General features: G+C 36.9%; 1 protein-coding gene across 1 annotated transcript; it reads right to left on the bottom strand.

Annotated features, from left to right (window-relative positions):
* Window positions 1-1006: 1006 nt before the first annotated feature.
* On the bottom strand, window positions 1007-22422 carry PBK (PDZ binding kinase). The gene is made up of 8 exons (XM_036240555.1): window positions 22407-22422; window positions 21716-21793; window positions 15621-15714; window positions 11305-11447; window positions 10595-10764; window positions 8250-8379; window positions 2244-2417; window positions 1007-1252 (listed from the first exon to the last, which is right to left on the bottom strand). Exons 2-8 carry the CDS (start codon window positions 21771-21773, stop codon window positions 1056-1058), a joined length of 966 nt encoding a protein of 321 aa, XP_036096448.1. The 5' UTR covers window positions 21774-21793; window positions 22407-22422; the 3' UTR covers window positions 1007-1055.
* Window positions 22423-24163: the final 1741 nt, after the last annotated feature.

Genomic DNA, 24163 nt, shown 5'->3' on the forward strand with positions numbered 1-24163 from the left:
TGAATTCTAAAATTGCTTAAAACTCAGAGTGCTATGGTTCCTAATCTTTCTAAGATCCTCCATTTGACAGTAATTTTTAAAATTCTTTCATAGTCAAGTCTAAGCATACCACCTAGATTCACAAGCAATCGATAACTGAAAATTCCCAGGGGTCTTTGGTTCAGATACAAACTACTGATCCAAATCACCCTCATTTCAGATTAACAAAATATGGCCTAGAGAGAGAAAGAAACTCACATTCACTCAACAACTTGAATGACAACACTCAGATCAATGGTGTATAAAATAGGTAAGACACCTTCTGGTAACTAAAGTGACCTTTATTTTATATCATCCTATTAGTTTTATTATTTTTACAACAAAAATATAAAATGCTTAAGATTTATTTAGATTGGTAAATAAAAAATAAGATTATCTAGTACAGAAACATGTTTAATAAATAAAAGCAAAAACCAAAGATCTGGTGAGAACCAAGAGGGCAAGACAAGCCTTAACTGAAAGTTTGGAAATACCCAAGGAGGTATTCCTTTGAGCTATATTCTCTCAACTTCCAGTGGCCATATTTAAATAAGCACATTAGCCAAGAAAGACTAGCAAAGTTTAATATTTTAAAAGATATCAAATGTAGACTTATTTTGTATTACAAAGTACTAATTTAAATAGATCCATTAAAATAGAGAATATTCAAGGAAGATCATTAATAAAAGTATTGGTTCCTCTACCCAAATTGTCAGACAAAGGAATTTACAGCATTTTATTGGTAGTGTTTTAAATCTCTAAAAAGTTTCAATACTTGTTCCTTAAACTTAAGTTTCTTAGGCTTTATAGAAAACCCACTACGATATCAAATGCTGATTATAAGTATACACTAAATAACTTTATAATAGAAATAAGTTTTAAAATGTTAACAAGGTGCTTTGTTTCTAAAATAGTCAATTTTAAATAGTCTAATAATTATGGATTATCATAGTAACTACATAAATGTATTACAGTAAATAGAACAGTTACATACATGAGCCATACTTGAAGCTCAGCTAGTTATGAATATGACATTACTAGACATCTACTTCCAAAGCTTCAACAATGTGCGCAGCAGAAGGACGATCTTTAGCCTCTTCATTAGTGCATACAGAGAAGAGCTCAATTACTTTCTGGTATGTTTCATCCAGTTCTTCCATATTAACAGGTGGCCTAGTTCCCAAAGCTGCATAGTATGCTTCATCATCGAAGTCACTTTCATCAAATGTTTTATCTGCTCATGAAGAAGTTTGAAACAAATAAAATCACTTTAAATCATGGAAAACTTATGACTGCTCAAGCTCGCCCTTCTGAAACAAAAAGTCATCATCCAGTATACTTTTCATTATACCACAGCCTCTCCAATTGTCCTGCCATGGTGTAGATTAGCTACTGTTATGAATTTATTACATGGATTTATTCCATGGTTATCAACCCTTACTATGATAGCTTTCTAATTTTCTTCTCAGGCAAGGGGAGTTTTTTTGTTTATCTTTACCGGAGAACATTTTTCCATTTTTTTGTTCAGATAGAGTGGGAGGGATTGAGAGGAAGAGAGAGAGAAACATCGACGTGAAAGGACACATGGAGTGGCTGCCACCCACATGACCCAACCAGGACTGGGGACAAATTGCAACCGAGGTACATGCCCTTAGCAGAAACTAAACCTGGGTCTCTCGGGACTGCAGGCCGATGCTTTAACCGCTGAGCCAAACCGGCCAGGGCGCAATGGAAAATTTTATTATTATTATTATAGCATTTATCTTCAGACAGAGTGGGAGGGAGAGAGGGGAAACATCAATGTGAGAGAGACACATCGAGTGGCTGCCACCCACATGACACCAACCAGGGCTGGGGACAAACTGCAACCAAGGTACATGCCCTTAGCAGAAACTAAACCTGGGTCTCTCGGGACCGCAGGACGACACTCTAACCGCTGAGCCGAACCGGCCAGGGCGCAATGGGAGTTTTTAAGGTAACATTTTGCTTCTTGAAATTTTCTCAATTTATCTCCCCATTCTGAATTAATCTACCTCTCATTTGTATGAAGTTAAACCGAAAAGGTACCAAATTAGTAAGTATTAGTATTAATATAATCCGTATCTCGTGCCATTAAATAACTTGTTCTTTTTAAAATTAACTTAATAGAAAAATAAAATATCATTTTATAAACTAATCTTATTTCAAACCAGATTTGGATTTACAGTAAAAATATGTAGTTATACCTTCATTTCCATCATCTGAAAGAGTGATGTGTGGAATAGATAAAGTCATCATCTCCCACAGAGTAAGGCCAAAGGCAAATATGTCTGCCTTGTCAGTAATAATACCATTGTCCTCCAAAGCTTCCTTGGGTTTCCAAGGCTCAGTGCCAATATAATAGGCCTCAGGGTCAGTCACTGAAACAAGTAAAATACAGGTGAATTGTCATAAGGACAAACACTAGAAATCACTAAGAAAGGCAAACCACCACCACCCCCTGCTCCTGCAAGAAAAAAAAAGGGAAAATGATTTGACAGGTAGTTTAAAGGTTACCAAATATAGCCAGTAAACATGAAAAAATATATACTCAACCTCATTAATAAGAATTAGTTTTTCCTTACAAGATTGATAATTTTTTTTTTTTAAAAGCTGGATAGTTGGCAAGGGTGTAGAGAAGCAGCAATTGCTTTTGAAAGCGGTAAGAATATAAATGGATTGTGGATGTTAAGAGTACAGACTCTGGAGCAAGATGGCCTTGCCTGGGTTCAAAGACATTTGCAACCTGTTACCTTAAACAGATCATTTAATCTGTGCCTATTTCTTCCTATTTCAAACTATGTTGTTATTAGAATGAGAGAAGTACCATTTCTGTGCTTCTATGATTGCTAAATGTGGGGAAAAGAGAAAGGGTTGAATCACATAATTGGCTTCTGCCCAGGAGTGAGAGATCCACATACATTTCCATTTAAATTTCAGACAATCTGTCAATTTCAATGAAAAATCCAGCTAAAATATTTATTAGGATTGGAAGGAATATTAGATCAGTTTGAAAAGAATTAACATCATAATAGTGTTGAATCTGTTAATCCACAATCATGATCTTTCTCCATTTACTTCTTTGCCTCTCAGTGATGTTTTATGGTGTTCAGTATATAGTTTTTTTTTTATCCTCACCCGAGGACACTTCTGCATTTATCTTCAGATAGAGCAGGAGGGAGAGAGGGAGGAAGAGAGAGAGAGACACACACACATTGACTGGTTGCCACCCACACAACCCCAATCGGGGCAGGGGACAAACTGCAACCAAAGTTCGTGCCCTTAGCAGGAACCGAACCCAGGTCTCTCTGGTCGGCGGGCTGACGCTCTAACGGCTGAGCAAAACTGGCCAGGGCAGTTGACTTTTTTTATTAGATTTATTCTGAAATATTTTATGCTTTTCGGTACATGTAAATAGAACTTTTTTTCATTTTCCAATGAACTATACATAGAAATATAACAGCTAACTTCACTTATTAATTCTAGTAGTTCTTTTGCAGGTTTAGATTTTTCTATTTAAACAATCACAACTGTAAATATGAACAATTTCATTTCCTTTCCAATCTTGATGGCTTTTAGTTTGTTCCTGCTTTTTATTTATTTATTTATTTATTTTTATCCTCACCCGAGGATATTTTTCCATTTTTTGTACAGATAGAGTGGGAGGGAGAGAGAGGAAGGGAGAGAGAGAGAGAAATATCGACATGAAGGGACACATCGAGTGGCTGCCACCCGCACGACCAACCAGGGCCGGGGACAAACTGCAACCGAAGTACGTGCCCTTAGCGGGAACCGAACCCGGATCTCTCTGGACCGCAGGCCGACGTTCTAACCGCTGAGCCAAACTGGCCAGGGCAGTTTGTTCCTGCTTTAATAGGACTGTAGGACAGTGTTAAATAAAAATGGCCAGAGCAGGCATGTTGGCCTTGTCCTAAATTAAAGGATAATGTTGCCTGTAGGTTTTTCTGTAGATACCCTTTCTGAGCTTAATTTCCTTTCTATGTCTATTTAGCAAGTGTTTTTTTGTTTTGTTTTTTTAATCATGAATAGAAGGTGGATTTTGTCAAATGCTTTTTCTGTATCTATTGAGATGACCATGTAGTTTTCAAATCTGTTAATATAGTGAATTGTGTTGACTTTTGAATATTAGCTTTTCTATCCCGAGAGAAACCCTAGTTGGTCAGATATATTTTTTTATATAGTTAGATTTAATTTGCTAATTATTTTGTTAAGGATTTTTACAGATATGTTTGCAAAGGAGAGTGGACTATGATTTTTTTTTTTTTATAATGTCTTTGTCAGGTTTTGATATTAGAGTTATGCTGGTCTCAGAACAAATTTTCTAAATAAAATTTTGTAAAATCAGTATTTTTTCTTCCTTGGATGTTTGATAGAAATTAACAGTGAAAACATATCTGGGTTTGGGGTTTTCTTTGAGGAACTGTTTCTTTCATACAGGGCTTTTTGGATTTCCTATTTTTTCCTATATCAATTTTGGTAAACTGTATTTTTCAAGGAAATTATTCTTTTAATCAAAATCGTCAAGTTTGTTGGTATAGAGCTGTTTGTAATAATCTATTGATCATTAAATGTGTAAAAACTGTGGCAATAACCTCTCTCATTCTTAATATCATGATTTGTGGTCTCTTTTTTTCTTCAGCAATACAGCTAAGGATTTGTCAATTTTATTATCTTTCAAAGAAGCAGCTTTTGGTTTTATTAATATTTTCTAGTGTTTGGTATTTATTTCATTGATTTCTGCTCATCTTTATTTTTCCCTCTCTGTTTACTCTGGATCTTCTCTGCTCTTCTCTTTCTCACTTTGGAACATAGGTTATTGATTTTGATCCTTTTTGCTAATATAATCATGTACACAGTTACAAATTTATTCAATTCAAAATATTTTCCAATTATTCTTGTCATTTTCTTTGATGCACAAGTTATTCAAATTTGGGTTGAATTGCCAAATAATTGGGGTTTTCCTAGTTATTGTATTGGTTTCTAATTTAAATCCAGTGGTCAACAAACATACTCTATCTTTTCTTCCATAATTTTATTTTTCATATTTAAAGGCTCTACTTCTGCTGTGACTAGGATAAACTCAAGCTTTTACAAACACAACATTCACTGGGCAGCGTAATATATTACACTAAAAATAAAAATTTTCACTATTAGATTGCTATTAACCTGCATTTATTCACGAGTAATGTCACAGTAAAATCAAACCAAATATAACTGACTTTCAAATAAATAGAAAAGCAACAACAGGGGGAATGTTTAATAAAAGCTTCTCTTCAGAACTAAAAAAAATTTCTGCCTTGAGGGTCTCCAGAAATTTTTTTAAAAAGAGAAAGAAAACTAATATTTGAAGAACAAACAGGAGGATTGAGGAGGAAAATTAAGAATTGTGAAGTAATAAAATTGAAGATTATAGTCAATAAGCACTCATTCATTCATTCAACATTTTGTTGGAGATACTTAATAAGCAAGTAGGCTCTGTTTGAAGATAACATGAGAACAAAGATGCCAGACTAGGACAGTATCCAGCATCAGGTGGCAAGAATGAAAGCTGCCTCTATGACAGCCTTTTTTTTACTTAATTCAGCTTTAGGGCAATGAAGTTTGGAAAACAGTCACGTACAATATAAGCTCCTTGAAGGCTTTCCCCTGCACCACCTTATACCCAAGAGGCACTTAATGGTATTCGCAACTACGAGTCTACTGATAATGGTCCACACAGCATTGATTGTGGCAAAAAAAGATTCTTACCCCATTCTAAATAGGTCAAATTACTACAGGGATCTGCCAGGCTAAAAAGTAGCTTTCTAGAACTCGATCTAATATATCAGTTCCAATGGAAGACTCTAGCCAACTACAAGTGCATTTCCTGTATGTCCATTGACATTTTTCCTAATTTGTGAATAGAATTTAAAGATAATGGAAGCAGTTCCCCCATGATGCTAATTAACTTGCTTCTTCGTGAAAATGAACTGTTTTGACAACAAAAGTTTGATGAGATCATAAATTAACAGTCATTCCTTTATTGCCCTTAACTAAATTCAAAGATTTTAAGCAGACAATACTTTTTTCAGTTCTCATGGATACTATCTCAAATTAAAACTGATGAAACGAGTTGCTTCTCATCCTTCAATTCTGTTTAATACTTTATTTAGGAAGGCTTTTCTCAACATCCAGGCTGGGTTAAGTGGCACTGCCATATTCACATAACTCCTTGTAGTATAATAGTCATTATACTTTAGTGGTATTATTCAAGAGCTACTTTCCATCTTAGATTATGAGCTCTAAAAGGGTAAGGACTGGGTATACCCCATTTTCCTCTACTCATCATTCTTTCATAAAAATTGACTGGCTATGTTTGAAAATGTATCCTCAGGGATGAACTTTACATTCACTTAGATATGTTCTACAATAAAATAAATCGTTGTCTAGCCGCTGTGGCTCAGTGGTTGAGCGTCGACCCATGCACCAAGAGGTCACCAATTTGATTCCCAGTCAGGACACATGCCCAGGTTATGGGCCTGATCCCCAGTGAGGGGCATGCAGGAAGCGGCCAATCGATGTTCTCTCTCATCAATGTTTCTCTCTCTCCCTCTCTAAAATCAATAAAGAAAAAAAAATTTTTTTTAATAAAAAAATAAATTGCACTGGAATGTTACAGAACAGACTCTAATTCATTAATGCATTTTTGCTTTGTTTTCTTGGGAGCTTCATTTTTTTATTTCCTGATTTGAATATTCAACTTCATAAAGGTTAATAAAAATTTTTCCTTTGACCATATCAAATAGTCTTTTATTATTTTTGTTGTTGCTGCTAGTCCTCACTCAACAATATTTTCTCATTGATTTTTTTTTCAGATAGGGAGGGAGGAAAGGGGAGGGAGGAAGAGGGAAGGAGGAAGAGGGAAGGGGGGAGGGAGGGAGGGAAGGAGGGAGGGAGGAAGGGGGAGAGAGAGAGAAATATTGACTGGTTGCCTCCCTCACAACCCCAACCAGGGCAGGGGATCAAACCTACAACTCAAGTATGTGCCTTTGACCAGGAATTGCACCCATGGCCCTTTGGTCCTCAGAGCAAAACTGGCCAGGGCTCAAATAGCTTTAGATTTGTTGTTAGATTCTTAATGTTTTCTAAATATTTTATAACTAGAAACTAATTTCTTCTTTCAGCCAATAATCAATTAAAAGTGGTTTAAATTCCTAAAAAGTTTGGGTTTTTTTTTCCAATTGTGTTACTAATATCTAGATATATAGCACTGAGGACAATAAATATCAACCACTGGGCTATCTTTACTTTTCGTAATCTGAGGTTTTCTTTTGTAATCTAATATATTTAATCTAATAAACATTCTAATGTATAGAGATTTACCTTATTATCTACTAAATCTTTTACATCTTAGTTTTATCTATTTCATGTATTAAGGATTGATAAAATTATGCTAAAAATCTTATGTTTATTCTTTTTAACAAATTCTCCTTTTATAAAGTTTCAAATTGGTAGTAGTTATTTAACCTGAGGGTTCATGACTTTATTTAGACTTTTTCCTTCAATTCAACTTGACTTTAATTTTAGCTGGAAATTAAGGTATACATATGTTCTAAACAGCATTTATATAAAGAGGAAAATGCAATGTTATTTATTAAATATGCTGAAAGCAGAAATTTTCTCTTTGAGGCTCTCTCTCAGTCCTAAGAACATCCTAAATTCCCCAAGAAGAAAACGATCAGTATTCACGACAAAGAGAGAGGAACAGTGGGGTGGGACCGGGAGCAAACAGCGGCCGACTGGCCATGACTAGCACTCCTCCTCCTGCTCCCACTCCAGTTCCTGCTTCCGTCGGTTTCCCACCCCGTCACTACACCAATGCTGAATGAATGCCTTATAAAATCTTAATAAAATTTTATTTTCTATTCACAGATCTCTACCACTTAAAAATTCCAATCTAAGTTAGAAATAGCTCCCAAAGTTGTCTTCAGTTAAAACATATATTAGTAATAAAATAGTAATTTATATTGTGTGTGTTTGGCAAGAGAGGGGGCGAGTGAAAGAGACAAGAGTAATACTTTCTGTTACATACTTTTTTTACTAATAGTTTTTGATTTTTGAAGAACATGAACTTTTTATTTATTTAAATATATAAAAACTAGAAAATTTTAAATTATATATAAACAAATTTAAAAAATTAGACTACTACTCACCTGTCATATTTTCATCCAATGGTAGAGAGACTCCTACATCACAAATTTTAATTGTTTCAAAATCACCTTTAATTACAACATTTGAAGATTTTATGTCTCCATGAAGCAATTTCTTATCTTGGTGCAGATACTAAAATAGTGAAAAATTAAACACATCTGAGCAAAAATACAAACCATATATATATATAATAACCTTCAAACAAATATAATCTGAACTCTCCTCCTAAATTACAGGATTATAACCATCCATCATTTCAAATTATTTTAAGCTAGAGAAGGAAACATCCCATGTTATCTTGGTCTGCCATACCGACCAGAAATCTAAAAGATTTTTGGAAATGGATGTCTGTTTATAGAGAAGCTCACTTATTTATTTACAAACCCATCTTACATACTTTTATATCAAAAGATGCTCCAGCAGGGTAACTAAGTTGGTTGGAGCGTCATCCATACATCCAAAAGGTTTCGGGTTTGACCTGGTCAGGGCACATACTTAGGTTGCAGGTTTGATCTCCAGTCAGGGGGCATACAGGAGGCAACTAATCAATATTTCCTTTTTACATCGATGTTTCTCTTTCTCTCCTCTTTCCTCTCTCTCTAAAAATCAGTAAAACCTATCCTTGGGTGAAGATATAAAAAAGATACTACAGTAGCTATCAAAATATACTGCAACTTTACTTAAGGCTAGAAATTTTTAGGAATAATTTTGGAATCTTCACAATGAATCATACTTTTTTCCAAACAAATTCAGATAATGCAAAATAAGAGACAGCTTAGAGCAACACAAAATTCACAAGAACAGAGGAAGCAGAAATGTAATCTAAGGCTATATTTTGTTTTACACATTAACCCTTTCTTAGAACTGACAACTAACAATATTTATCAATAATCAAAAATGTCCTACAAAACTGTTATTTGTTCATTCATTAGCATTTAAGCATCTACTCTGTGACTTGGTTTGAAAATGATACAGAGACAATTCTTGTAATATAATTTGAAACACTCACTGTGCTTAATTTAAATGTTGCCTATCATATGCCCTGGCTGGTTTAGCTCAGCGGTTAGAGCATCAGCCAGAGGACTGAAGGGTTGAGGGTTTGAGTCCCTGGCAAAAACACATAACCTGGGTGGTAGGTTCGATCCCTAGACCTAGTTGGGGTCATGTGGAAGGCAACCAATCGATGTCTCTCTCACATTGATGTTTCTCTCCCCCCCTTTCCCACTCTCTGAAAAATCAATGAAAAAAGTGAAGATTAACAGAAAAATAAATAAATAAATGCTGCCTACCACAAAGAGAATATGCTAGAACATATTTATAACATAATTTGATTCCATTATATATTTAAAACCATTTATTAAATAATTCAAATTATTTAGTTTATCCTATCCACTTAAAATTGGTTTTTCTATACATGTGCTAAAAACATATACATTTAGAAATATTGCCTTTTTCCAGTTTCACATTTCATGAATCAATTTTATTTCAACCCTTAACATGCAACTCTGACATCAGTATCATTACATGATCTGCATTTGAGTCATCCAACAGTTTTCTGGGGCCATCATTACTTCTGTTTAAGTTATTTAGGATATACAAAATTTATAACAGTGTCCATCCAAAGGCACAATAATTTATTTGCATAAAACTGACAGCCTTTTTGCCCTGGCCAGTTTGGCTCAGCGGTTAGAGCGTCGACCTGCGGTCCCAAGAGGCCCGGGTTCGGTTCCCGCTAAGGGCGCGTATCTCAGTTGCAGTTTGTCCCCGGCCCTGGTTGGTCGTGCGGGTGGCAGCCACTCGATGTGTCCCTTTCACATCGATGTTTCTCTCTCTCTCTCTCTCTCTCTGTTCCTGTCTCTCCCTCCCACTCTACCAGAACAAAATTGGAAAAATGTCCTTGGGTGAGGATAAAAAAAACAAAAAAACAAAAAACTGACAGCCTTTTTTAATTTGACCTATAGATGACTATTCATGATGCTCAAAATTTATCCCACAAAGCAGTCTTTAAGAGACTTGTTTGCATTAACAGGGAGTTAGGCTATACCCTCAGAAATAATTAGTAAATTTGTGTTAAATTTAATCCTTTCACAACTAAATTTAACACGTGATCTCTGTAAGCAAAACTGCCTGACTTGGGTTATTTCAGACTACGCAAAGGCCTCAATCAACTTTGTTGATCAAAATAAGGAAATAGTGCACTCTGCAATGCAAAAGATTCCATAAGGCAACTTTCACTTAAGGCAACCCTTTTGGGGAAAGGATTGGGGGCTACCATGTAATTAGGAATATAAAGTACTTAGTTTTTTAATGTTCCACAAAAGTCATGTAACATATAATGCACAGTTACCTTTAACCCTCTTGCCATGTTCAAAGCAACTTTTAAAATTATGGCTGCTGGAAAAGGACCGTGGCAGTCTTTACCTCGTTCTTCTATTAAGTCATTTAGAGACTTTTCACCCCCATATTCCATAGCAAGACATAGACTACCATCATTGGCTTCAGTGAAAGCACGATAACCTTAAAGAAGCATAACATTTTCTTACTAAAATAGGATAGTACAGTACTTAAATTTTTTACAATACTGTGACTAAAAATGGATCTGGATTAACACTGACAAATATACAATGAAATCAGCTATTATTTATAAAACTAATTCAGTAATCTAATTTAAAGTATCTTCAGTGTTTACAAATAGTATCACTACTTCAAATTTTAAAATATTTTATGCATTCCTAAATATGATGGTTCATGAGCCCTACTTATATTAAAAATGAAAACAAGGAAATTATCTAAATAAAAATCATTTTATATTCCTGAATTCTCCATAGTACCAGCATCATGACGACTGTAACCATTCCCATGAATTTTAAATATGTACTTAAAAATTTTAAAATAATATACTTTTATTTTAGAATGTTCACATTAATTTGATTCTTACCAAACTCTACCACCACCCTCTTCGTTTTTATTACTGTAACTGGTTAAGAGATTATATAAACTGTTTCTGATAAACAGAATAATATACCAGATACTGCTACCAAATAAATTTAAACTTACCTATGATGTTTGGATGATGAAGGTTTTTCAAAATCTTAGCTTCATCAGTTAGTCTCTTTTGGTACATACTTTGATAATGACCATTACATCTAGAATTAATCTTTTTCACAGCCCAAGGAGAATGGGACAAGCCTCTTGGAGATCTTAAAAAAATAATTTATCATAAAATGTATAAAGATTAATAAACATAATACATTTTAAATGACTAACAAGTACTTCCAAATTCTGAAAAGAACTTGATAGTAATTTGGGGTTTGTTTTTTTTTAATTTTTTTCTTTATTAATTTTTTTGAGAGAGACAGACAGAAACATCGATGAGAGAGAACATCGATGGCTGCCTCCTGCATGCCCCCAACTGGGGATTGGGCCCACAACCTGGGCATATGCCCTGACCAGGAATCGACCTCTTGGTGCATGGGTCGACGCTCAACCACTGAACCACAATGGCTGAGCAGTAAATTGTTTTTTAAAAAAATATTTACAAATTTTATACTATCAATACCTCTGCTATAATTCCTTTTTAGTTGGGAGATGAATAGCTCATATTTCTATTGATTACAAGACTAGCCTGATATCTATTGCTCGAAAGGAGAGGATAAATAGAGAGAACTAGGAGAAAAAGAATGAAATATAACTTTTAAACTTCAAGATTACTATTTAAAATTTTTCTATTCAAGCATGTCGCACTACTAACTACTTATCAAATATTTAACTATATGTACTACAGACAAGTTCTAGAATGCTAAAGTGATAAACACTAATCTCTAAGAAACAATTTAAAGAAGAGACATACAAGAAACATTTGACCATATGTAATCATCCAAATAGTAGACTGTTCTTCACCAACAAATATTGTGCCTCTCCACTAACCAATCCATGTTATACCTTTCACTGCATATTTAAAGATATGAGCTTAAGGCAATAATAATAAAGATACAAATGAAAAAAAAAAGTAAGTTGCTTATTTTCTAAGAAGATTGACTGGCCGTCTTACTATTTAAAGTGTAAATGTTTCGAGACCTATATAAACAAAGAGGTAAAACAAAGTCAGAGAAAGGTTCACCAGACAAGGTAGCCATTTATTTATGAGTACAGCCGATTATGAAAACAAGGTATATGCAGCACATAGGCACAAAAGCTAGTAAAAGAACCTCAAAAGTTAAAGATAAAGTTTACCTATAAGAACATAACAATAGACTGAACCAAGAATCCATTTAGCTTTGTACTACCTCATAAGCATAGCTCTATGATTGTAGGACCTTTAAAAAAAAAACCCAGCTACTCAAAGGATCACTAGATTTCTTAATTCATATACATCTACCATTCATACTTTTATCTAAAATATTCTTAAACTCAAGTTTTAGATAACAGCATTTGGGGATAAGTTCTTTCCTGTTATTTTATTGTGAAAAATATATTTTTCAAGTTTCAAGGGGTATCCCACAATTCTCAAATATTTAGAATTTAGTGACCAAGTCCATCTTCACCTTTTCCATAACATATCCTAATTTACAGAGTGACACAAATATATTTACGAAGTCTGAATAAAATACTTTTGCCAAGCTCTAAAAGTTGGTTTACTAAAAAGGCTAATAAAACAGATTTCTGATGAGACTGTACAAGGAAAAAAATAAAAGGAAGAACAAATAATATTGTAATAAAAAATGGGGACATAACTACAGATACAGAAGAGATTAAAAAATATCAGTGAATACTAAAACTTTTACATCAATAAATTTAAAAAGACAAAATGATCAAATTCTTGGAAAAATCTAATAAAACTTATGAAAAGTTATTTAATTAAGAATTTTAAATCTTCCCACAAGAAATACAAAGCCTAAGTAACTTTCCAGGTGAGTTTACTAAACTTTCAAGGAACCTATCATTCAATCTGTTCCAAACAATAAAAAGAAAAGGTGCTTAGAGTCTAGTACAGTGGTTCTCAACCTTCCTAATGCCGCAGCCTTTTAATACAGTTCCTCATGTTGTGGTGACCCCCAAATCATAAAATTATTTTCGTTGCTACTTCATAACTGTAATTTTGCTACTGTTATGTCTTAGGTGACCCCTGTGAAAGGGTCGTTCGATCCCCAAGGGGGTTGTGACCCACAGGCTGAGAACCGCTGGTCTAGTATAACCTTAATTTTAAAAATCGAACAGAAACAGTAGTAAAATGAAAATCAAGGCCAATTTAGTTATAGCATAGATGCAAAAATTCTGAACAAATAGCAAACTAAATCGATCAGTATATTAAAAAAAATACATCAAGCCCTTGCCGGTCTGGCTCAGTGGTTGGAGCATCGGCCCGTGGACCAGAGTCACGGGTTTGATTCCTGTCAAGGGCACGTACCTCAGTTGCAGTTCAGTTCCCAGCCCTAGTCAGGATTGTGCAGGAGGCAACCAGTCGATGTGTCTCTCACATTGATGTTTCTCTCTCCCTCCCTCCCTCCCATGCTAGCTGAAGATAAATGGAAAAGTATACTTGGGTAAGGATTTAAAAATAAAAAAGATTTAAAAATAACAGTAATAATAATACATCAAAACTATGTTGGGTTTAAAGTATGAATACAAATTTAGCACTAAAAATATACTTTTAGATCAAAATGATAGTTTTAAGGTACACATATAATTTTGATCCCTCTCAAGCCTCACTCAAATAAAAGCAAATGGGTATTTTAAGACATATACCCACCAACAAGGATGAAAATAATGAAGAAGAGTTAACAGCAACAAACTTTTGGAAGCTGGAAAGCAGATTAAAGTAAATGACTTAACAGGCTCAATGAATTTCTTGAAAGTTATTCAAAAAGCAGGCGGATTCCTAGATATCCTCCTTGATTCAGTATCTCTAGACAGTTGCCTATTCCCTATTCCCCCAGCTTCTCAAGACTGCAAACTAGCTTTGAAAGGGGCTAAGGTTTACTAGCAAAGCTGAATACCTGTGAACCACATAGGAACATGGTAATTCATGATCATATGCATACTAAATGCTTAATGAGTTTTCATATGTTATCATTATCCAGATCAAGATACAGAACATTTCTAGCACTCCCAAAAGACTTAGGATGCCATTTTAAAAATGGAAACTTTGCCTTGGCCAGTCTGGCTCAGTGATTAGAGTGTCTGCCCACACACTGAAGGGTCATGGGTTCAATTTCTGGTGACAATAGGGAATTTATGAATAGGAATTTCCAGAATCCAAGAGGCCCACAACCATGCATGTCACTGTGAAGTTTCAGAACATTGGTGACAAACAGAAGATCATGCAAGGTTTCAGAACACTAGTACAGATAACATAAAACAGGTAACAAAAAAAAATCAGCTATCAGAAAGGCTTCAGAATTCTCAGCAGCAACACTGCAAACTAACAGACAATGGAACAATGTTCTCAAAACTGTAGAGGAAAATCATGTCCAAATGATAATTCTGACCCAGAAAAACAAGAAGAACCATTCAATTTGAGGGTAAAATGAAAACATCTTCAGAAATGCAAATTCTCAAAAATGTATCTCCTGTGTACCTTTTCACAGGGAGCTATCAGATGTCCTCAAACAAATCAAGATGTAAACCAAGAAATAGTAAGACGAGTTACAGAATAACAGAGAATCCAGTTCACCAGAGAAGCAAAGGAAATCTCCAGGTTACCAGAAGGGGAAAATCCCAGGCTGATGGGAGGAGTGGTAGGATCAGGAAAGGACTGCTATTTTCAATTATCAGCCATATGAAGCTTTTTAAGTTACATACAGTATAACTTTGTTAATAATACACTTTACACTTAGAGACTTTTTTTTTTAAAGAAAAAAAAATTAGACCTATGAACCTATAAGAATATTTTTCTTTCAGAATAACTTAGACAAGAGTTTTTAGGAACTAAAAAAAAAAAAGTTCACAAAACAGCATACAAACACAAAGGGGTGTTTAAATTGCAAACATACTTCAAGAATACCCACTTACATAATATTGCTATACTAATCTCATTCATTAGCTTTTTATTAAAGAAAGCACTTCTATCTAGAAACAATATAAACCTAAAACCATGCTGTACTGGTCAGGCTGATTCCCTTCCCATACAAGCCAAGGAAAAATTATAAGGTAAATTACTGATCCTTTAATAATCCATCAGGAGAAAAGCTAGAAGAAAAGTGTATCAGACAGAGCTCTGGTGAAGTTATAAAAGATTCTAAGACTGGAATATAGCAGTCAGGTAGAATCAGGAACATATGTCAAATCTAAATATCTGAATTTTCATATTCCTGTCTCTAAGTACAGTAAAACTATGGTTCCATATAAAAAGGTTAATCTATAAATATACTCACCTTTTCATAAGGTAGACATTCACCCCGGTGCCATAGCCAAGCTTCTGCATAAATGGAGAGGCAGGAATATTTATACATGGAGTTGAACATAATGCTAAATGTCAGAAAGAAATTAAAAATAAAATTAATATTTGAAAGACCTCTACAAATACATCCAAACATTTGCAACACACTATTGTTAAGAGTAATCTTTTAGAGAGCAATTTGATACTATCCACCCTAATTTTTGTTGATAATCCTCACCCAAGGATATTCTTCCTTTAATTTTTTTTTTATCCTCACCCGAGGATATTTTTCCATTTTTTGTACAGATAGAGTGGGAGGGAGAGAGAGGAAGGGAGAGAGAGAGAGAAACATCGACATGAAGGGACACATCGAGTAGCTGCCACCCGCACAACCAACCAGGGCCAGGGACAAACTGCAACCGAAGTACGTGCCCTTAGCGGGAACGGAACCCGGGTCTCTCTGGGCCGCAGGCCGACGCTCTAACCGCTGAGCCAAACTGGCCAGGGCTTCCTTTGATTTTCTAAATAGAGTGGAATGGAGGGAGGGAAAGAGAGAGAGAAATATCGATGTGAGAGAAACGTATCAATTAGTTTGAGACCCCACCAAAAGACCCCAACCAGGGCCAGGGATTGAATCTGCAACCCAGATGCGTGCCCTTGACTGGGAATCAAACCCGTGACCCTTCAGTGTGTGAGCTGACACTCTAACTGCTGATCAAAATTGGCCAAGGGTATCCATTCTAATTTTAAATGCAGACCCCTTGACTAAGTCTACTTTTGGAGCTCTATGAGTAACACTGAAGCAGGGGGTCAGCAAATAGCTTATTTTTGTATGACTCACAAGTTAAGAATTGTTTTTTTAAAGGGTTGATTGAAAACAATAGGTAAAGCCCTGGTAGGTTTGGCTCAGCGGTTGCAGCCCGCAGACCAGAGAATCCCAGGTTCGGTTCCTGCTAAGGGCACGTACCTCAGTTGTGGTTTGTCCCCGGCCCGGTTGGGGTCATGTGGGTGGCAACCACTTGGTGTGTCTCTCTCACATCGATGTTTCTCTCTCTCTCCCTTCCAGCTCTATCCGAAGATAAACGCAAAAAAATGTCCTCAGGTGAGGATAAAAAAAAGAAGAAAAAACAGGTAAAAAAGAATATGCAATAGTGTCCCTATGTGGCCCACAAGCCTAAACTATTTACCATCTTGCCCTTTACAAAGAGTTTGCCAATGCCTACAGTACAGCATGTGCCCAAAGACATCATATACGCACACACATGCAAGCACATATATCTGAATACTGGGATTCACTTCTGTGGCTGCAGAAAACACACATAAAACCCTAATTAATCATCATTAATCATAATTATATTATATCTATATTATACAGTCTTTAAAAAGATGAGATAGAGGAGTCCTACTTTTGCTAATAAAAAATTAACTGCTCTTGGAATGGCCATCTAGAAAACTTGACAAAATTAGTAGTTTTCATATACCTGACAATAAGGCAGAGCAGGATTGTGCTCTTTCAGAGAAGAGAAACAAATGGGGTGAGCCCTATCTATTGTCCTAACTTACCACTCAGTGGCAGTTTCCAGGCCACAACACAAAGAAACACAGCTCAGCAGTCTTGTTAAATTGAGAGAGAGAGAGATCAGAGGTCAAGACCTAAATAGCTAAAATTTATGCAGCAGATAACTAAAGAGGGAGCCACAAAATAAGAAAGCTCCAGAGATCTAAAAAGAGGTCTCCCTTTAAGCATTTGACTAAGTACTTTCTGTACATATAATAGACATAGACTCCCCAAAGCCAGGGAAACTACCAAACAAACCCAAGTAGTTGGCTAAATCATTACAGGAGATTACACATCAGCCAGTGTGTTAACTCTGTAACACAGGGCATTGAGTAAAGTACTCTAAAGGGTTATGGCTTAGTACTACAGCTAAATTTTAGCCCAAGGAAAAAGTTTAGAACGAAGCCTAAAAGCAAGCCTCAAAAAAAATAAACTATGTGCAGAAAACTTAATTGCAGGTGGAGCAAAACACATTCACACACCCTTCAAAGGAATAACAAAGTTCAGCACTCAACAATGTAAAATGTCTCACAGTCAATAAAAAAATTACCAGGAATGAAAGAAGAAAACTTGACCCATTCCAGGTGGAAAATAAACCAACAGAACCATACCACAAAATGACAGTGATGTAGAAGTAGCAGATAAAAGCCTTACTATATAAATCTTTAGAAATATACTCAATAATGTAAAAGAAAATGTGAGCATAACAAGTTAAAACAGAGAAGTAAATAAAGATCCTAATGGAACTTTAGAATCTCTGTATCTTCCGATCAATTTTACTATGAATCTAACTGCTTTAAAAATAATCTATTACGCACACGTGCACACACACACACACAAAACCCCAAAACTCTCTACATTTAATATAATACTTCATGCGAACAAGGAAAGGATATCTATTCATTTTTTTTCTACTAAAAAATATGCTGGAGCCAGTGCCATAAGAAAGTAATACAGATTAGGAAAAAAAGTAAAACTATCTTTATTTGTCTATAATATTACCAACTATGTACAATGTACAATATCCTAAGCAATCTATTAAAAAAAAATCTAGAGTCCGGTCAAGATGGCGGCGTAGGTAAACGCGGTATAGCGTCCTCCCACAACCACATCAAAGTTACAACTAAACTACAGAACAGCCATCATCCAAAACCGCCTGAAATCAAGCTGCATGGAAGTCCTACAACTACGGAATTAAAAAAAAAAGCAGCCACATCCAGACTGGTAGGAGGGGCAGCGGCGAGACGGGCTGGTCCCACACCCACGTGTGGCGGATAAAAATCAGGAGGCTCCCCGGCTGGGAAGGTCCTTCCTGAGGACTGAGGGGTCCCCGTCCCACACCAGGTGCCCCGCTCAGGATTCCAGTGCCAGGAAGAGAAGTCCCCATAACTTCTGGCTGGAAAAACCAGCAGAAACTGAGGCTCAGGGAAGCTGAGGCGGCTGGAGCCCCAGGCAGCTCCCTAAAGGGCCCGCGCACGGACTTGTCACTCTCTCCCTCTAAGCTCGGAGGGGAGGCAGCTCGAGGGGCACCAGAGACATACAGGGAAGAACTGAGCTGTTTGGCACTGGAGCGAGGGCTGGAGAGGGGGCTTTCTCGGGGACAAACGTGCTGTCAGAGGCCTTTGTTCCTTTGGTGAGTCCTTCCCGGAGCGGCAGACAGAAGCCATATCTGGGACTCCAGCAACCTGGCTCACACTGGTAGCCCCGCCCTGCTGACTCCCTGAGGCCCCGCCCCACCCCATACAACTTTCAAGCCCACCCAAGCTGTTGCCACTTGCTTAACCATAGGATTGGCCAGTTTTGGATCCTGCTTCAGGTTTTTCCTAAATTCTTTCAAACGAGCAGCATCGGGTCTCAGCAAGCCCCATACCTCTCACTAAGTAATACACAGAAACAAACACAGGGAGGCAGCCAAAATGAGGATACAAAGAAATAGGTCCCAAATGAAAGAACAGAACAAAACCCCAAGAAAAGAACTAAGTGAAATGGAGATAAGCAACCTAACAGATGCTGAGTTCAAAATACTGTTTATAAGGATGCTCAATGAACTCAGTGAGGGCCTCAAGAGCATAAAAAAGGACCAGTCAGAAATGATCAATGCACAGTTAGAAACGAAGGAGGCTTTAACTGAAATAAAGAATTTACATAGCTTCAATAATAGAGTACGTAAATCCAAGGAGCAAACCATCGATTTGGAATATAAGGAAGCAAAAAACGCCCAATCAGAACAGCAAAAAGAAAAAAGAATCCAAAAAAATGAGGATAGTGTAAGGAGCCTCTGAGACAACTTCAAGCGTGCCAACATTCACATCTTGGGGGTGCCGGAAGGAGAAGAGAGAGAACAAGAAATCGAAAACCTGTTTGAAACAATAATGGCAGAAAACTTTCCTAACTTGGTGAAGGAAACAGACATACAAGTCCAGGAAGCACAGAGAGTCCCAAACAAGATGAACCCCAAGAGGCCCACACCAAGACACATCATCATCAAAATGCAAAAGGTTCAAGACAAAGAGAGAATCTTAAAAGCAGCAAGAGAAAGGCAGCTAGTTACCTACAAGGGAGTTCCCATTAGGCTGTCAGCTGATTTCTCAAAAGAAACTTTGCAGGCCAGCCCTGGCCGGTTTGGCTCAGCGGTTAGAGCGTCGGCCTGTGGTCCCGAGAGACCCGGGTTCGGTTCCCGCTAAGGGCATGTACCTCGGTTGCAGTTTGTCCCCGGCTCTGGTCAGTCGTGCGGGTGGCAGCCACTCGATGTGTCCCTTCAGGTCGATGTTTCTCTCTCTCTCTGTTCCTCTCTCCCCCTCCTACTCTACCTGAACAAAAAATGGAAAAATGTCCTCTGTCCTCGGGTGAGGATGAAAAAAAAAAAAAAAGAAACTTTGCAGGCCAGAAGGGGGTGGCAAGAAATATTCAGAGTGATGAAAACCAAGAACCTACAACCAAAATTACTCTATCCTGCAAAGCTGTCATTTAGAATCGATGGACATATAAAAACTTTCCCAGCCCTGGCCAGTTTGGCTCAGCAGTTAGAGCGTCGGCCTGCGGTCTGGAGAGACCCGGGTTCGGTTCCCGCTAAGGGCACGTACTTCGGTTGCAAGTTTGTCCCCGGCCCTGGTTGGTCGTGCGGGTGGCAGCCACTCGATGTGTCTCTTCACGTCGATGTTTCTCTCTCTCTCTCCCTCCCACTCTATCTGTACAAAAAATGGAAAAATATCCTCGGGTGAGGATTAAAAAAAAAAACTTTCCCAGACAAGAAAAAGTTAAAGGAGTTCATCACTACCAAACCGTTATTATGAAATGATGAAAGGTCTTTTTGAAGAAAAAGATAAAATGTATGAACAAACAAAATGGCAATGAATACATATCTATCAACAATGGAATCTACAAACAAAATGAACAGGAAGAACAGGAACATTCTCATAGATACAGAGAATATTTTGTTGGTTGCCAGTTGGGAAGGGGGTTGGAGGAATGGGTGAAAAAGGTGAAGGGATTAAGAAGCACAAATTCATTGCTAGACTGACAAACCTCAAAGGGAAAGGGGTTGGGGGGGGGGGGGAGAGATAAACCAAAGAACTTATATGCATAACCAATGGACACAGACAATAGTTTGGGAAAAGGTGGGAGGGGGGCGGGTGTGGGGAGGAGGGGGTCAATGGGGGAAAAATGTGAACATCTGTAATACATTTTACATCCAACAATAAAGATGTGAAAAAAAATAAAAGATAAAAATAAAAGTAATGAGCCCTGGCCAGTTTGGTTCAGCGGTCAGAGCGTCGACCTGCAGTCCTGAGAGACCCGGGTTCGGTTCCCGCTAAGGGCGTGTGCCTCGGTTTCAGTTTGTCCCCGGCCCTGGTCGGTCGTGCGGGTGGCAGCCACTCAATGTGTTCCTTTCACATCGATGTTTCTCTCTCTCTCTCTCCCTCCCACTCTACCTGAACAAAAAAATGGAAAAATGTCCTCGGGTGAGGATAAAAAAAATAAATAAATAAAATAAAATAAAAGTAATGAAAAAAAAATCTAGAATAAGTGAGTTTAGCATTGTTGCAGGATACAAGGTCAATGTACAAAAATCTATTAGAAGTGAACAACATAAGATTTTCTCCTGTTATCTTCTAGACATTTTATAACTATGAACATTTTTGTGTACGATATGAGGTAAGGGTCAATTTTCATATCAATATCCAATTGTTTTTATTTGTTGAAAAGATTATCTTTGTCCTTTGTCTTGCCTTGGAAAATATTTTTCCCTCACCAGAGCGATACATGTTTGAGAGGGGGAGAAACATACATAATTCCTTAACAGTTCAAGTTAAATTGATTATTCAGTAGGGAGAACCTCCAAATCTGTTACAATGTCAATAAAATGAGCTCACAGATGACCATATTCTGGCCTATAAAATAAGTGTAATTTGCTAAGGTCAACATTACAAAGAGTATGTATTCTAAAATTGTGTATGACAAAGCGTCAAACGACAATAATAGGATAGTTCTAACAGCAATAACAATGAAGAAAGGTTTTATATCTATCTTACCAGATTTTCTTTTTTCTGATAATTTGCTTGGTGTCTTGAAATTATTGATTTCTTCCATTGTAATAATCACTCTAGGTCCTATGATAAAAATAAATTGAAAGTTACAAAGAATACAACTCTCATTCATGAAGAAAAACTTCCTATAATACCATCTCTCATTTTATCATATCATTTTATCATAAAATTTGAGAACTGAAAAAGACCATGAAAAATTCTTAGTCCAATTGTTTTTCAGTGAGAAAACTAAAATCCAGAGAGGTACACTTACTTACCCAAAGCCCTATTAATAGTGATAGGGTTATTCTGTCTTAATTAAAAATATATGCACTTGGTTAAAAAACAAAAAACCACCTAGTACAAAAAGGTAAAGAGTTAAGTTTCCTTTCCACACTTCCTGGAAGTAGTTAACGGGTCTTTTATACCCTTTAAAGAAACTGTCTATGCAAGCAAGATTATTCATAATAGCCAAAAAGAAGAAGAAACAGAAGTAGCCATCAGATGATGAATGGATAAAAAAATATGGTATATAATACACATAACAGAATATTAATGAATAAAATGTATATTCTATACAACAATATTATTCAGTCATAAAAGGGAATAAAAAAATAAAGTTCTAATATATACAATATAAATAAACCTTGAAAACATTATGCTAAGTGGAAGCAGCCAGACACGAGAGCCCACTTACATAATTCCATTTACACAGTATGTCCAGAATAAGGAAACCCACAGACAGAAAATAGATTAGCAGCTGCCAGGAGGCTGGGGGGGAAGGAAGGATGTGAAACAGCAGCTAGTGGATGTGGGGCTTCTTTCTGGGGTGATGAAAATGTTCTAAATTAGGTAGTAATTTAATATATTCAACCCTGGGATTGAATATATCACTGAATAATATACTTTCAAAGGGTGAATTTTATGCTATCAATAAATTATTATAAAAATTTTGTTACCAATAAACAATTTTATTATATCAATAAACTATTATAAAAATTGTCTATGCAAATAAAATGTACATACTGCACATACATGCAAGTTAATCTAAGCTTTTTATTTTTTCGGTAACACATTTCTTAAAGTATCTTTTTTACCAAATTTTTACTTTAATTTTTCTTTTTTTTAAAGTTAGGTTTCATATTATTAGTGTTATTTATAGTAAAGAAACTGTTCCTACATGTCTATAAGCTCTTTTGATTTGTCTATTTAAAAAACTGGGAAGCAGAGAGAATATATGCTTTACTTTTTTTGTAGGGCCCTTCATAAACAGCATTTAAATAAAACTCTGTGCCAAGAAAAAAGAAATCACCTCAAAGGCTTTAATTTTGTATTAAGAAGAAGTTTGTTCACTTTTTTAAAAAATGTATGTAGCTACAACCACCACTGTCTTCAGTTTCGCCTTTATTTGGAACACTTAAGATGCCTTTTCATGAACTTCTAAACCACCCTAGGACTAAACACACACACAGATACTACTGGCAAAGCTCAAGTGTAGGGAAAAACAAAAGAACAAGAGAAAAAGTAAAGACAATTGAGAAAAGAGAAGCAAAACAGAAGGAAAACGCAGGATGTAAAAGAAAGGGAACGTTCTGATCAGATTATTCGTAAGGTCCTGCACATTTGACACCCTCAGGACTCCTGGGGGTAGAGGAACAGACTGTTGATCCTCTAATCCTGAAGTCTATGGAGGGCTGGTTGGTAATATCCTTCTTCTACCACCGGCTCACCTGAAAACTGGAAGCAACATCAGTGGAGGGATTCAAAGCTTTCTCACCCACCACCCTTCCCATTCCCACCAGAAATCCTTGCCCAGTTCGGGTCTCCCTGAAGAGCTGAAACTGAGACTCACGCGGCTGCAGTAATGAACTGCTTCCCCCAGGCACAAGGCCCGGTGATCGGTTCTGGGGCACCACTAAGATGTGCCTAAAGCCTGGGGTCTCTGGTCAAGCAGACACCCCCCTCCCCCGCTATCCATCGGCAACGCCGTTTATAAAACAATGGCAGTTTGCTGGGTCAGGGGTTCCCAAATCTATCCAACCGTCTTCTCCTACGCAAATTCCATTAAAAGCGCCGACGGCCAGGCTTCGCTTAGCGAAAGAACCCTTTCTTTCATGAAATCCCCATCCTACCCCGTGATTCAGATGCACACTCGAGTTTGGGGTCGCAAAGATGAATCCTAAGATAATTCCCGGTTTAACGCCACATTCCCAACGGCTACAACTTTCCTTCTAGGCCTCGAGCTCGTACAAAAGCAAACACAGGGACCACAGGTGGGGGTGGGGAACCCGACCCGGCACCCAGGCCGGGCCCGAGAAAAGCTCCCCTTACCCGGGCTGTGCAGCGCCGCAGTCACACTCCAGGTAAAAAAGGAGCCGGCTGACCACAGGTCCTGGCCACAGCTCTTAAAAATTGGTCCCGAAAGACCCCAGCAGGTCGCAGCGGCGACCTCAG

Source organism: Molossus molossus, unplaced genomic scaffold (assembly GCF_014108415.1).
Source record: "Molossus molossus isolate mMolMol1 unplaced genomic scaffold, mMolMol1.p scaffold_m16_p_4, whole genome shotgun sequence".
Lineage (NCBI taxonomy): Eukaryota > Metazoa > Chordata > Mammalia > Chiroptera > Molossidae > Molossus > Molossus molossus.